Raw genomic sequence first — 14,496 nt, 5'->3', positions numbered from 1 at the left:
CAGCTGTTCGTATAGACAGGAGGCTGAGGTGCAGGCTCAATGAGGTAAAGACTCCTGTAATGTCAGTTCCTAGTTCCCAGAAAATCTGCTCTGACGGCGGAGAACCGATGGAGGTTGGGGCGATGCCACTCCGCTCTCAGGAAAGAGACCGGAGGTTTGCCGAGAGATTGTGTCTTTATTGTGGTAAAGCTGACCATTTGATTAAGTATTGTGAGCGTCGTTTAAGTAAAGAAAAAAAAAGGTCAGTTACGCCCGTATAGCTTGTTAACTCTCTGCAGGAGTGTTTCTTTCTGGGAGTACTACTTTGCAGGGAGATTTGATTGAATTTCAGGTATTTGTGGATTGTAGTTCAACACTTAATGTGATTGATAAAGGGTTTTTGGAAAACCTTAAATTGAAATCCAAACCTTTGTCATCACCTATTTCTGTGATTGCAATTGATAACACTCCTTTGAAATGTATTACTCACAAGGTTGAAGCATTTCCCCTCACTATCAATGGAGTTCACCAAGAAAATTTGGACTTGGTTGTATTAGATAATTTACCCTCTCCGGTTGTTCTAGGTTTGCCTTGGTTAAAACTGCACAATCCTTTGCTGGACTGGTCTACTAATGTGATTAAGTCTTGGAGTCCGAAGTGCTATGATAAATGTTGTAATGGTCGCATTGCAGCTGTGGAAAAAGGGGAATTACCTCAACCTATTCAAGATTTTTGGAGGGTTTTTTTGGAGGAGGAGTCGCAAGTTTTACCTCCTCATAGAGATTATGATTGCGCCATTCCGGGAGCTACTCTTCCCAAGAGTTGCTTGTTTATTCTAACTATCTCTGAAAGAAAGGCCTTGGAGGAGTACATACAAACTAGCCTGGCTGCTGGTCACATTAGACCTTCTAAGTCGCCTGTGGCAGTTGGATTTTTCTTTGTTAAAATAAGGACGGGGCTTTACGTCCATGTCTGGATTTTTGTGAAATTAATAAAATTACCGTACGCAATTCCTTCCCATTGCCGTTAATTCCTGACTTGTTTAACCAGTTAGTGGGGGCCAAGTGGTTCTCCAAAATTGATCTCCGGGGGGCATACAATTTGTTACGAGTGAAGGAGGGTGCTGAATGGAAAACTGCTTTTAACACTCCGGTAGGTCATTTTGAGAATCTGGTGATGCCTTTTGGTCTTACCAATGCACCTGAATTTTTTCAGAACCTTATTAATGACATCCTGAGACCTTTGATTGGCAAGAATGTGGTTGTGTATTTGGATGACATTTTGATTTATTCACCAGATCTAGAGTCCCATTGGCAGAGTGTACGTGAAGTTTTGCAGTTATTGAGTGATAATTCACTCTTTGCTAAGCTGGAGAAATGTCAGTTCGCTGTGCAGAAAATTAGTTTTTTGGGCTACATTGTCTCCAGCGAGGGCTTTGAGATAGACCCTGTGAAGGTTCAGGCTGTGCAGGAATGGCCTAGGCCTATTGTTTTGAAATCTATACAGAGATTTTTGGGTTTTGCCAATTATTACAGGAAATTCATTAAGAATTTTTCTGTAATTGTTAAACCTCTAACCGATCTCACCAGGAAAGGTGCGAATACGGCCCAGTGGACTACTGAGGCCATTGAAGCGTTTGAGTATCTCAAAGAGAGGTTCAGTTCTGCCCCTATCCTTATGCAGCCTGATGAGACCAAGCCTTTTTTGGTCGAGGTCGATGCTTCATCGGTGGGGGTCGGAGCAGTTTTGACTTAGGAGAACAAGGGTGAAGTACATCCTTGTGTCTTCTTTTCGAAAAAAAATTTCAGAAACCGAACTGAATTATGATGTAGGAAATCGGAAGTTCCTGGCTATTAAACTTGCGTTTGAACATTGGCGTCCTTTTTTGGAAGGCGCTAGATTTCCTATTCAGGTTTTCACAGATCATAAGAATTTGATATATCTGGATGCTGCCAAGCGCTTGAATGCCCGCCAAGCTAGGTGGGCACTTTTTTTTTCTCGGTTTCATTTTTCTGTTACCTATATCCCTGGTACTAAGAATGTTAAAGCCGATGCTTTATCTCGTAGCTTCTCTCCTACGGCCAGTGCCGAGGAGGAGGAGAGCATTTTACAGAAAAGAGTTGTGGTGGTGGCATTGGACTGCTTTTTGGAGAATGGGCTTCTGAAAGCTCAAGATGAGGCTCCATCTAACACTCCCCATGGGAGGTTGTTCGTGCCTAGAGCCTTTAGGAGAGATTTGTTTGTGGAGTGTCATGAGTCTCTGTTGGCAGGTCATCCAGGAATTTCGGAGACTAAGAGACTAATCAGTCGCAGTTTTTGGTGGCCTGGATGGCAGAAGGAAGTCATCAAATGGGTGCGTCAGTGTACTGTGTGTGCTAGGTCAAAGGCTTCACATACTCCTGCTGCGGGGTTGCTTTGCCCTCTGGAGGTTCCTAGTGCGCCTTGGACACATCTCACAATGGATTTTATTACTGATCTTCCTGTGTCCGAGGGTTTTACGGTCATCTGGGTGGTCGTGGACCGTTTTAGTAAGACGTGTCATTTGGTTCCATTCATTAAGTTGCCCTGCGCCAAGACACTCGCTAAGGCGTTTGTTAAGGAGATTGTCAAGCTCCATGGTCTTCCCACGGATATTGTTTCTGATAGAGGACCTCAGTTTGTGGCTCGCTTTTGGCGTGCTTTTTGTGACAGGTTGGGAGTCCATTTGTCATTTTCATCCTGAGTCTAATGGACAGACTGAAAGAAAGAACCAGGATGTTGAAAAGTTTTTGCGTTGTTTTGTGGCGGACAATCAAGAGGCGTGGTCCGAGTTTCTGCCTCTCGCAGAATTTGCTCTTAACAATCATACATCCTCCTCTGCTGGGTGTTCTTTTTTGTTGTACTGGGAGACATCCGTCTTTTGGTTCGTTCTTCAAATTGGGGTCGGCGGTGCCAGAGGAGGAGAATTTTTCCAGTGATTTGGAGAGAGTTTGGACTAATGTACATTTCAACCTTCAAGAGGCTAGCAAGAAGTCCAAGAAGTATTTTGACAGGAAACGTAAGGAGGTTTTGTTTACTGTGGGTGACATGGTTTGGTTGTCCTCGAAGAACCTGCGGTTGAGGATTCCCTCTAAAAAACTGGGTCCTAAGTTTGTGGGTCTATTTAAAGTGCTTCAGGTTGTTAACCTGTCTGCTGTTAGGTTGGATATACCTACTTCCTGGAAGATTAATCCTGTGTTTCACGTTTCCTTGTTGAAAAAGGCTGATGTATCTGATAGGGACGCCACTGTCACAGTTCCTCCTGTGGTGGAAGACGGCGAATATGAAATTTTTCGTATCCTGAATTCTAGATGGCATAGAGGGAGATTACAGTATCTTGTCTCCTGGAAGGGTTTCGGTCTCGAAGATAACTCCTGGGTAAGGACGGATGATGTCTCTGCTCCTAGTCTTGTTAAAGCTTTCCACAGGAGGTTTCCGGATAGGCCTGGGCCTGGAGGATCCGGTGCATTCTCAGAAAAGAGGGGGTACTGTTTGAACCCTCCTGTTTGTTTTTTCTATCTTGTGTTTTGCGGTCACGTGACCATTTGCCTTTATATGCCAGCTCCGCGCTTCTGGCTGTGCTGGACTTCAGTGTTTGACTGTTTCTCTAGCCTGGTGCTTCGGTGCCTTTCTCTGTCAAGTTTGCTTGGTCCTCCTGGGACCTTTAGTACATTTTTGTCAGTTTGTCTTTTTGTGTTCTGCAACAACTTCTCTGTTTAGGAGGTGTTCCATTTTTGTCCCAGTCCTTAGTTCTTTTAGGGACCCCTCCCTTAATGCTATAGGTCTTCGTTCAGACTAGCCGAGGACTAAGGCGGGTCTGTTCGCTAGGAACAGGCAGCCCGCTACATCGTAGGGATTCAGCTTAGTCTTACTTTAGGGACAGCTTCCCCTATCTTTCCTTAGTACATGTTGCAGATCATAACAAATACATTCCATGAAAAGTACATATCTTTTCAGATAACATGATAAATAACATATAATATTTCTTTCTGACTCTTGTTCGTGTTAGAACCTTGCTATTAGGTTTTTTTTCCTTTGCTGGTCACATGACCTTGTTGGCCTATTTAAGCCTGCTCCGCCCTTCTGGCTTTGCTGGACTTCATTGTATAACTACTTTCTAGCTAGCCTGTGCTCTGTATCTTACTCTGTTAGTTTGCTTGGTCTACGGACCTCTATGTTCTATATGTTTTGTTTGTTCGTCTGTCTGCTACTATTTCTGTTAGGAGGTGTCCCATATTCCTCCCAGTCCTTAGTACTTGTAGGGATTCCTTCCCCACATCTATAGGTCTCCGTACAGACTAGCTTAGGACTTTAGCAGGTCTGATCGCAGGATCAGGTTCCCTGTTACATCGTAGGGATTCAGCTGAGTTCTATCGTAGGGACAGATCTCCTCTCTTTCCTTAGCTCTGGTAGCAGAACATAACAGTAAGTCCAGCCTGCAAATTCGCTAAGGAAAAGATTTTTCTGTTCCATCATGGTGTCGGTTCAGGATTTGGCTCATCGCCTGCAGGGACTCTCTCTGGAGGTGGCCGAGCTCCGTCAGCACGTGAGTAACTGTCCTGGAGCACATTTCTTGGAGCCTAAGGTATGTTTGCCGGATTTATTTTTTGGTGAACATCGAGAATTTTTTTCATTTAAAAATGCTTGCTTATTGTATTTTCGTTTGAGACCCAAGTCCTCTGGGGATGAATCCCAGCGCATAGGGTTCATAATGTCACTTTTGCGCAAAGAGCCTCAGGAGTGGGCCTTTTCTTTGCAACCTAGTGATACATGCTTCAGATCAGTGGATAGTTTTTTTTCTGCTTTGGGACTATTATATGATGATCCTGACCGTGTTGCATCAGCTGAGACTGAGTTGAGACGTTTGAAACAGGGATCAGGTAATGTGGAAAAATATTGTACTCATTTCCGTCGTTGGTCTACTCAAATAGGGTGGAACGATTCTGCTCTGAAAAGTCTATTTCTTGCTGGGCTCAGTGAAAGGGTTAAAGACCTGCTAATTGCTTATCCTACACCTGAAGATTTGCAACAGGCTATGCAATTAGCCATACGGGTGGATAGGAGACTGCGTGCTAGGGTTAATGAGAGCAAATCCTCTGCTATGTCAGTTTCTGGTTATGAGAATGTGTGTACTAACAGTGGTGAACCGATGGAGATTGGATCAGTGGCACCTCGCTCTCAAGAAAAAGACCGTCGATTTTCTGAAGGCTTGTGTTTCTATTGCGGAAAATCTGGTCATTTGATTAAAGGCTGTGAGCTTCGTATGAAGAAAGAAAAAAAAATGGTCAGTCATGCCCGTATTGCCTGTTTAAATTCCAAGGGTGTATTTTTAGCTGCTTCCACGATTGCTCAGGAAAAATTAATGGAATTTCGGGTGTTTGTCGATTGTGGGTCTACTCTGAATGTAATTGATGGGGGATTCTTGGAAAGACTCAATTTAAAACCCGAACCTTTATCATCCCCCATTGCTGTGGTTTCTGTGGATGGTTCCCCTTTGAAGAATATTACTCTCAAGGTCTGTGAATTTCCTCTCACTATTAATGGTGTTCACCATGAGAAATTGGATTTGGTAGTTTTGAATAACTTGCCTTCTCCAGTAATATTGGGATTGCCCTGGTTAAAATTTCACAATCCTGTACTGGATTGGTCTACCAATGAAATTAAATCCTGGAGCCATAAATGTTATGACAAGTGTTGTAACGGGCGTATTGCAGCTTTGGATAGGGGAGAATTGCCTGTTCCTATTCAGGATTTTTGGAGAGTTTTTTCTGAGAAGGAATCGCAGGTTTTGCCTCCCCATAGAGACTATGATTGTTCTATTGAATTTGTCCCTGGAGCGACTCTTCCTAAAAGTCGTTTATTTAACCTTACTATTCCTGAGAGGAAGGCTTTGGAGGAATACATACAGACAAGTTTGGCCGCCGGTCACATTAGGCCCTCTAAGTCTCCTGTGGCGGTTGGATTTTTTTTTTGTAAAAAAAAAGGACGGCGGTTTACGTCCTTGTCTGGATTTTCGTGAGATTAACAAAATTACTGTACGCAATCCTTACCCACTGCCATTGATTCCTGATCTGTTTAACCAGTTAATGGGGGCCAAGTGGTTCTCTAAAATTGACCTTAAGGGGGCATACAATCTGTTGCGCATGAAGGAGGGTGATGAATGGAAGACTGCTTTTAACACTCCTGTGGGTCATTTTGAGAATCTGGTTATGCCTTTTGGTCTTACTAATGCTCCTGCATTTTTTCAGAATCTTATTAATGACATCCTGAGACCTTTGATCGGCAAAAATGTGGTTGTGTATTTGGATGACATTTTGATTTATTCGCCGGATCTGGAGTCTCATTGGCGGAGCGTACGTGAGGTATTACAGTTGTTAATGGACAATTCGCTTTTTGCTAAGCTGGAGAAATGTGAGTTCGCTGTACAGAGAATTAGTTTTTTGGGTTACATTATCTCCAGCGAAGGTTTTGAGATGGACCCGGTTAAAGTTCAAGCTGTACAGGAATGGCCTAGGCCTATTGGTTTGAAATCGATACAGAGGTTTTTAGGTTTCGCCAATTATTACAGAAAATTCATAAAAAATTTTTCTAGTATTGTCAAACCTCTGACCGATCTCACCAGGAAAGGTGCTGATGCGGTTCAGTGGTCTTCTGAGGCCATTGAAGCTTTTGTGTATCTCAAGGAGAGGTTCACCTCTGCTCCCATCCTTATGCAGCCTGATGTGACTAAGCCGTTTTTGGTTGAGGTTGATGCTTCCTCTGTGGGGGTTGGCGCAGTATTGTCTCAGGATAACGGGGATGGATTACATCCCTGTGCCTTTTTTTCAAAAAAATTTTCGGAGACTGAACTGAATTACGATATTGGTAATCGGGAATTATTGGCTATTAAACTCGCATTTGAACACTGGCGTCACTTCTTGGAAGGTGCGGAATTTCCCGTTCAGGTTCTTACGGATCTTAAAAATCTGATATATCTTGATGCTGCCAAGCGCCTGAATGCCCGTCAGGCTAGGTGGGCACTGTTTTTCTCGCGGTTTAATTTCTCCGTTACTTACATCCCTGGTACTAAGAATGTTAAGGCGGATGCCTTGTCTCGCAGTTTTTCTCCCATAGTCGGTGCTGAGAAAGAGGAGAACATTTTACAAGAAGGTGTTGTGATAGCTGCTTTGGACTCCGTTTTGGAAGATGAGATTCTTAAAGCACAGGAGAATGCCCCATCTAACACTCCCCATGGGAGGTTGTTTGTGCCTGGGACCTTTAGGAGAGATTTATTTGTTGAGTGTCATGAATCTCGGTTGGCAGGTCATCGCGGAATCTCTGAGACCAAGAGACTGGTGGGTCGCAGTTTTTGGTGGCCTGGATGGCAGAGGGAAGTCATTAAGTGGGTGCGTCAATGTACTATATGTGCTAGATCTAAGTCCTCTCATACTCCTGCTGCGGGGTTGCTTTGTCCTTTGGAGGTTCCCAGTGCTCCTTGGACACATTTGGCTATGGACTTTATAACTGACCTTCCCTCCTCTGAGGGTTTTACTGTCATCTGGGTGGTCGTGGACCGTTTTAGTAAGATGTGTCACTTGGTTCCCTTTGTCAAACTGCCCTGCGCTAAAACTCTCGCTAAGGCCTTTGTCAAGGAAATTGTCAGACTTCATGGCGTTCCTACTGACATTGTTTCTGATAGGGGTCCTCAGTTCGTGGCTCGTTTTTGGCGTGCCTTTTGTGACAGGTTGGGAGTTCATTTGTCGTTCTCGTCCGGATATCATCCTGAATCTAATGGCCAGACAGAAAGGAAAAACCAGGATGTTGAGCAGTTCTTGCGTTGTTTTGTGGCAGACAATCAAGAGGGGTGGTCTGAGTTTCTGCCACTTGCTGAATTTGCTCTGAACAATCATACATCTTCTTCTGCTGGTTGTTCGCCTTTTTTTTGTTGTTCTGGGAGACATCCGTCGTTTGGGTCGTTCTCCAAGTTGGGATCTGCCGTGCCTGAGGAGGAGAATTTTTCCGGTGATTTGGAGAGAGTTTGGACGGATGTGCGTGGTAATCTTCAGGAGGCCAACAGAAAATCTAAGGACTACTTTGATAGGAAACGACAGGAGGTTTTGTTCGCTGTTGGTGACATGGTTTGGTTGTCCTCTAGGAATCTGCGGTTGAGGATTCCTTCTAAGAAATTGGGTCCCAAGTTTGTAGGGCCCTTTAAGGTGCTTCAGGTTGTCAACCAATCTGCTGTTAGGTTGGAGGTTCCTACCTCCTGGAGAATTAATCCGGTATTTCATGTCTCTCTGTTGAAAAAAGCTGTTGTATCGGATTGTGACGCCTCTGCCTCTGTTCCTCCGGTGGTGGAGGACGGGGAATATGAAATTTCTCGCATCCTTAACTCTAGACAGTATAGAGGTAGTTTGCAGTATCTTGTGGCCTGGAAAGGTTTCGGACCCGAGGATAACTCTTGGGTGAGGTCGGATGATGTTTCCGCGTCCAGACTTATCAGAGCGTTTCACAGGAGATTTCCTGATAAGCCTGGTCCTAGGGGATCCGGAGGATCCTCTTAGAAGGGGGGGTACTGTTAGAACCTTGCTCTTAGGTTTTTTTTCCTTTGCTGGTCACATGACCTTGTTGGCCTATTTAAGCCTGCTCCGCCCTTCTGGCTTTGCTGGACTTCATTGTATAACTACTTTCTAGCTAGCCTGTGCTCTGTATCTTACTCTGTTAGTTTGCTTGGTCTACAGACCTCTATGTTCTATATGTTTTGTTTGTTCGTCTGTCTGCTACTATTTCTGTTAGGAGGTGTCCCATATTCCTCCCAGTCCTTAGTACTTGTAGGGATTCCTTCCCCACATCTATAGGTCTCCGTACAGACTAGCTTAGGACTTTAGCAGGTCTGATCGTAGGATCAGGTTCCCTGTTACATCGTAGGGATTCAGCTGAGTTCTATCGTAGGGACAGATCTCCTCTCTTTCCTTAGCTCTGGTAGCAGAACATAACAGTTTGTCTTTATTGTTGTGATGGTTCATTTTCCAGATGTATTAGATTGCTTTCCTTTAACAAGATATTTATCCCAGTTATATATATCAAAGTCAGTGAGATCTCAAAGGTTTTTCCACTAGCTTTCATGGAAAAGAGAAAAAGAAAGGGTTAAAACATTCAGGATTTACACATACAAATCAGCACTTGCAGAATTTTCCCATGCCTAAAGTTCAACACCTTCGATTTAAGTATCACATTGCACCATTAACTCTAGAGAAGGAAAAAACTCTCCCTATAGTGCTGTATTCACACTACACTATCCCCAGCTGGTTGTTTAGATTGGGATTTCTATGGAGAAGGAAAACCTCTACCTGTAGTGCTCTGTTCACACTATGCTATCCCCAGCTAGTCCGTTTGGATTGGGACATCACAAAAAAGATAATGAGTGCTCTGTTCACACTATGATATCCTTCACTATTTATTTGCACCAAGAATATTATGGGACAGCAATACTGTATTCATACCACATTTAAGCTAGAATAGCATAAAAGGGCAATGTTCACACTATAGGTTTAGATGTATTAAATTGATTCCCTTTTACAAGATATTTGTCCAGATAAGTCCCCCCCCCCTGAATTTTGTAGAAGAAAAAAATAAGGGGGAACAGGTTAATGCCTGAAAAATTTTCACATGTTTGTAAACAGCAAATGCAGATTTTTCACCTGCTTGTGGATCAACACTTTCAGTTTAAATATCGCATTGTACCATTGTCTCTATAGAAAAGGAAGAACCTCTACTTCTAGTGCTTTATTCACACTGCAGTATCCCCAACTAGTCATTTGGACTGGGACATCACAAAAAAGCAATAAGTGCTATGTTCACACTATGATGTCCCTCGCTTTTCATTTCCACTGGTATATTATGAGAAAACAGTGACCACACAGCATTTAAGCTGGGATACCATGAAAGGGCAGTGTTCACACTACAATGTGCCCCACTGATCGTTTAAGCTGAGATGTCATGGGAGTCTATATTTCTCCACTGAGCATTTGAACCATGAAACCTGAACCTATGCAGATATTGGCTTCACTATATATAAAAAAAGCCATCTTCTCCATTGCCTGTCTCCGATTGTATGGGTGAGAGTGAGTCGAGTCTCTCTGCCAATCGCAGCATGCATCGGCCTGAGAAAATAATTGCTGATCTGGACTGCCCTATAGTTTAACATTGGGCCCAGTGCTAGCCGATAAAACATTGCACAGCACTCAGCCGTGCTATGCAGTAGTGTGACTCCGGCCATAGCTTGCAATCCGCTTCGCATGACTGTTTTAGTTAAAAAGTTATTTTTTACTACATGTCTTGTAATTTGTATTGAAATTTTTATAAAATATCAGTATATATTTTAAGTAATATTTAAAAAAAAAATAAGAATCGATCTTCTTCTTGGCAGATGAGTGTACCTGGAACTCAGAGCGACATCGGATATCTTCCAATTGTAAAGCAGATAACAGAGGTATCGCACAAGACACATGTGAAGAGCATGATATGATTTCAAATCTAGCTCATCACAGCAAAAATCTATCATCTGATCCTTTAGAACAAGTCGTATCTTCTGATTCATCACAGAATGCTAAGAAAAATACATGTCAAGGAAAGGATGTTATAAATCAAAGTGGTCAAACTGGGAAGAAGCTGTTTTCATGTTCAGAGTGTGGAAAATGTTTTGACTGGAAATCAAAACTTATTTATCATCAGAACCAACACATAGGGGAGAAGCCATTTTCTTGTGTAGAATGTGGTAAAAATTTTACTAAGAAGTCAGATCTTGTTACACATCAGAGAATTCATACAGGAGAGAAGCCGTATTCATGTCCAGAGTGTGGGAAACATTATAATAATAAATCAAGTTTTGATAGGCATCAGTGGGTTCACACAGGGGTGAAGCCATTTTCCTGTTCAGAATGTGGGACTTTTTTTACAGATAAATCATATCTTATTATACATCAAGATATTCACACAGGGGCGAAGCCATATTCATGTTCGGAATGTGGGAAATGTTTTAATCGGAAATCTAATCTTTCCAAACATAAGAAAATTCACACAGGAGTGAAGCCGTTTTCTTGTGAAGAATGTGGGAAATGTTTTAGCCACAATTCATATCTGGTTAGACATCAAAGAATTCACAAGAGGTGAAAATTTTCATGCCCAGAATGTGAGAAACATTTTACCAAAGACTCAAGTCTTAACCATCAAAAAAACTTACATAACAGAAGCCACTTTCATGTAACATAGGTGGAAAATGTTTTCAACAAAAGCAAGTACCACTCTATTTTTTTTTATTACACCATCGGACAAGTATCAGTAATGTATATTCCCTGTGTGTAGTGAATAGATACCAATCGTCGTCTTCTGCTGCTCGCAGCTTCGTTCCAATCCTTTTCTGCTCATTCCCGGAGTTGTCATTTGTCCAGATTACTCTAGTGTTTGCTGGGCAGATTGGAAGTCACTACTGAATGTCAGTCTATGAAACTAAGAATGAGACTTTCATGGATTTACACTAAGAAAGATAGTGATTATTTGCAGTGAACTGTGGCCAGTCACAAAATGAAGGAGAGGAAACCATAGAAGATGGCCACCGGTAAGTATTTTACCTCACACAGGGGACATTTATACCTGGCGGGGAAATAAAAAAAAACCCCAGAGTGGTACTTTAACCTTGCTTTACTTGCAAATAATAAAATAAAAAATTCAACTGTTTTATTGTCAAAATTGAAAAATAAAAGGTGTGGTACTGTGTTAGCCAGTTGAAAGAAGAATGATTGCTCTCAGTAGGAGAAACAAAATAATAACCTTGTAGTTATGAAACCTTTTGATGGCTAACTAAAATAAGTGATGTTACACAGTTTCTTTCAAGACTACTTAGTCAGGCATGGTGTAACAAAGTATCTGAAGAAACACAAAAGAGCAGTGTGAAGACACAGGGTCTTCTGTGGGCATAACACTACTCAGATAACAGGATGAGGGTTAAACAGTGTGGCAATAATGGCCCGCCGAGAATAGAGCAACTGCGACTTTGGGACTTCTAGGGCTAACAACCTCAACCAGTGGCCCCTCCCCCCCCCATTTTGACGGACACCCACAGAGAGTAAGTAGCGGCAAGCTTGGGAATCTGACAGTCGATTGAGGTACAAGGCCAGGAGACCCGAGGGTCCCACCATGGCTTCTCTGAACATATCTATGGATTCCAGGTGACCGGATGGTCCCAACCTGGCTAACCCAAACATATCCATGGGACCAGGTGACCGGAGGGTCACAATCCTGGCTTTCCACAAATGTCTCCATGGGACCAGGTGACCGGATGGTCCCAAACTGGCGTCTCAGAACATATCCATGGAACCAGGTGACTGGAGGGGCACAATCCTAGTTTCCCCAAATGTCTCCATAGGGTCAGTGATGGTCAATGGAGCAGATCTGTATCCATTGCGGTGAATACCGCATTCAGCACGCCTCACATCTTATCCACTCACCTCTACCACCAAGCTACCGCACCTCCGGGATTGAAATCCCATATACAACCCCTGGCAAAAATTATGGAATCACCGGGCTTGGAGGATGTTTATTTAGTTGTTTAATGTTGTTGAAAAAAAGCAGATCACAGACATGGCACAAAACTAAAGTCATTTCAAATGGCAACTTTAGGGCTTTAAGAAACATTAAAAGAAATCAAGATTAAAAATGTGGTACTCAGTAAGGGTAATTTTTTTCAGACCAAGCAGAGGGAAAAAATTATGGAATCCCTCAATTCTGAGGAAAAAATTATGGAATCATGAAAAAAAAACTACAAAAGAACACTCCAATACATCACTAGTATTTTGTTGTACGACCTCTGGCTTTAATAATAGCTTGCAGTCTCTGAGGCATGGACTTAATGAGTGACAAACAGTACTCTTCATCAATCTGGCTCCAACTTTCTCTGATTGCTGTTGCCAGATCAGCTTTGCAGGTTGGAGCCTTGTCATGGACCATTTTCTTCAACTTCCACCCATGTAAAGGAATGGAAACAGGAGAATTGGCTAGGAATGTAAATTATGGGGATGAAGTAGGGTAGATGGGAATATGATAATGTACAGGGTGATACAGAGGAGAAAGGCAGAGGTTTAGTAACATGAGATAGGGGTATATGGGATAGAACAAGTATGGAGAGAAGATGGCTGTGACTAGGGGAAACCCTCCCTGTTGTGCATTTTGACCAAGTAACTTGTAAGTTGTGAGCAATCCAGTCCACCTAGCAGGCCACATACCTTTATTAACACTGTGCTTTACCTTAGAGACTTTTGCCAAAACCTCTTTGGACTTGGTTGTATTGAATTCCATTTGCTATTCTGCATTCAAAGTAAGATTTCACCCTTGTGCCTTCTACACTTTCTCGTACCCTTATATCCTTATACAGTATCTACCGATCTACTGCATTAATGTCCTCTGGTGGTGATCAACAAGGTACTACTTTACTATGTATATACTGTATATTATTTGTACTATTTGTAAATTTTGTATATTTATTTTTGTTTCTACCTAGGCCACGTTATATGCCATACCACCACACAGCATGCCCCCCTGTGTATATACCACTGCTGTAATTGTATTTACCACCTGTCTTTCGTGGGTTCAACTTTGTATCCCCTTGATGCCTTCATCATCCATTCTCCCATTAGCAATATACTCATGTGTTATGTTTTCCTTGCAGTGACGCTTTGAAAAAGACCCACTAGGGTCGAAACGTTATCTATATCTGGTCACATTCAAGCATAAAAATGTCCTTGCACATTTGAATTCCGCTTGTCACGGAGAATCAATAAACTGTTCATCACCCAAGCTGGAGTGTGCGGTGAATCTTTAACCCCTTCGCAACCCTGGGATTTTCCGTTTTTGCATTTTCATTTTTTGCTCCCCTTGTTCCCAGAGCCATAGCGTTTTTAGTTTTTGATACTCCCTTAGAATTGTCCATAGAAGGATCAAGTCACCCCCTAAAATCAGTGTGTCTTCCGCAAACTCTGCCAACTGATCTAAATAACTACTGAGTGCTTTATCTTGGCAATAATTAGGAAGATACAGGGAGGCAAATGTTACCTTATTGGGGACAATAGTACCTTTGACCATTAACATATGACCCTCTTCATCAGTACACGAGTCAGAGAACACCCAAGGGATCGAACGTGCTATAAGTATACATGAGCCTCTGGATTTTGAGTCTGGTGAGGAAGTCGGAAATTTATAATTTGAGATCTTATATGATTTGTCTTGACAGTAATGAGTTTCTTGTAAGAAAGCCACATCCAGCTTTCTTTTGTACAGGAGATTCAGTAGAATGGACTTTTTCCCAGGACTATGTAGGCCTTTGACATTCAAAGACCCCACTGTCAACTCCGACTATGAGTACATTCTTGTAAAAGGATTGGGGAATGGTAGGGTCAACACCAGAGGAAGTTGTAATGAGAGGAAAGGAAAACTTAGGTAAGGGAAAAGCTGAGGGAAGTAAAGAGA

At 42.5% G+C, this 14,496-nt stretch overlaps 1 protein-coding gene across 1 annotated transcript in view; it reads left to right on the top strand.

Moving 5' to 3' along the window:
• Positions 1 to 14,496, top strand: part of LOC141270843 (uncharacterized) — a 187,811-nt gene that overhangs the window by 117,632 nt on the left and 55,683 nt on the right. The window contains exons 27-28 of the mRNA XM_073680940.1: positions 10,406 to 11,144; positions 14,261 to 14,273. Of these exons, the coding sequence (XP_073537041.1) occupies positions 10,406 to 11,144; positions 14,261 to 14,273 (752 nt within the window). The remainder of the gene's footprint in view (positions 1 to 10,405; positions 11,145 to 14,260; positions 14,274 to 14,496) is intronic.

This window comes from Phyllobates terribilis, unplaced genomic scaffold, assembly GCF_046119375.1.
Source record: "Phyllobates terribilis strain yellow unplaced genomic scaffold, ASM4611937v1 Scaffold_5__5_contigs__length_657084704, whole genome shotgun sequence".
NCBI lineage: Eukaryota > Metazoa > Chordata > Amphibia > Anura > Dendrobatidae > Phyllobates > Phyllobates terribilis.
Note: the sequence above shows the minus strand (reverse complement) of the source record. Positions and strands in the feature narration are given on the sequence as shown.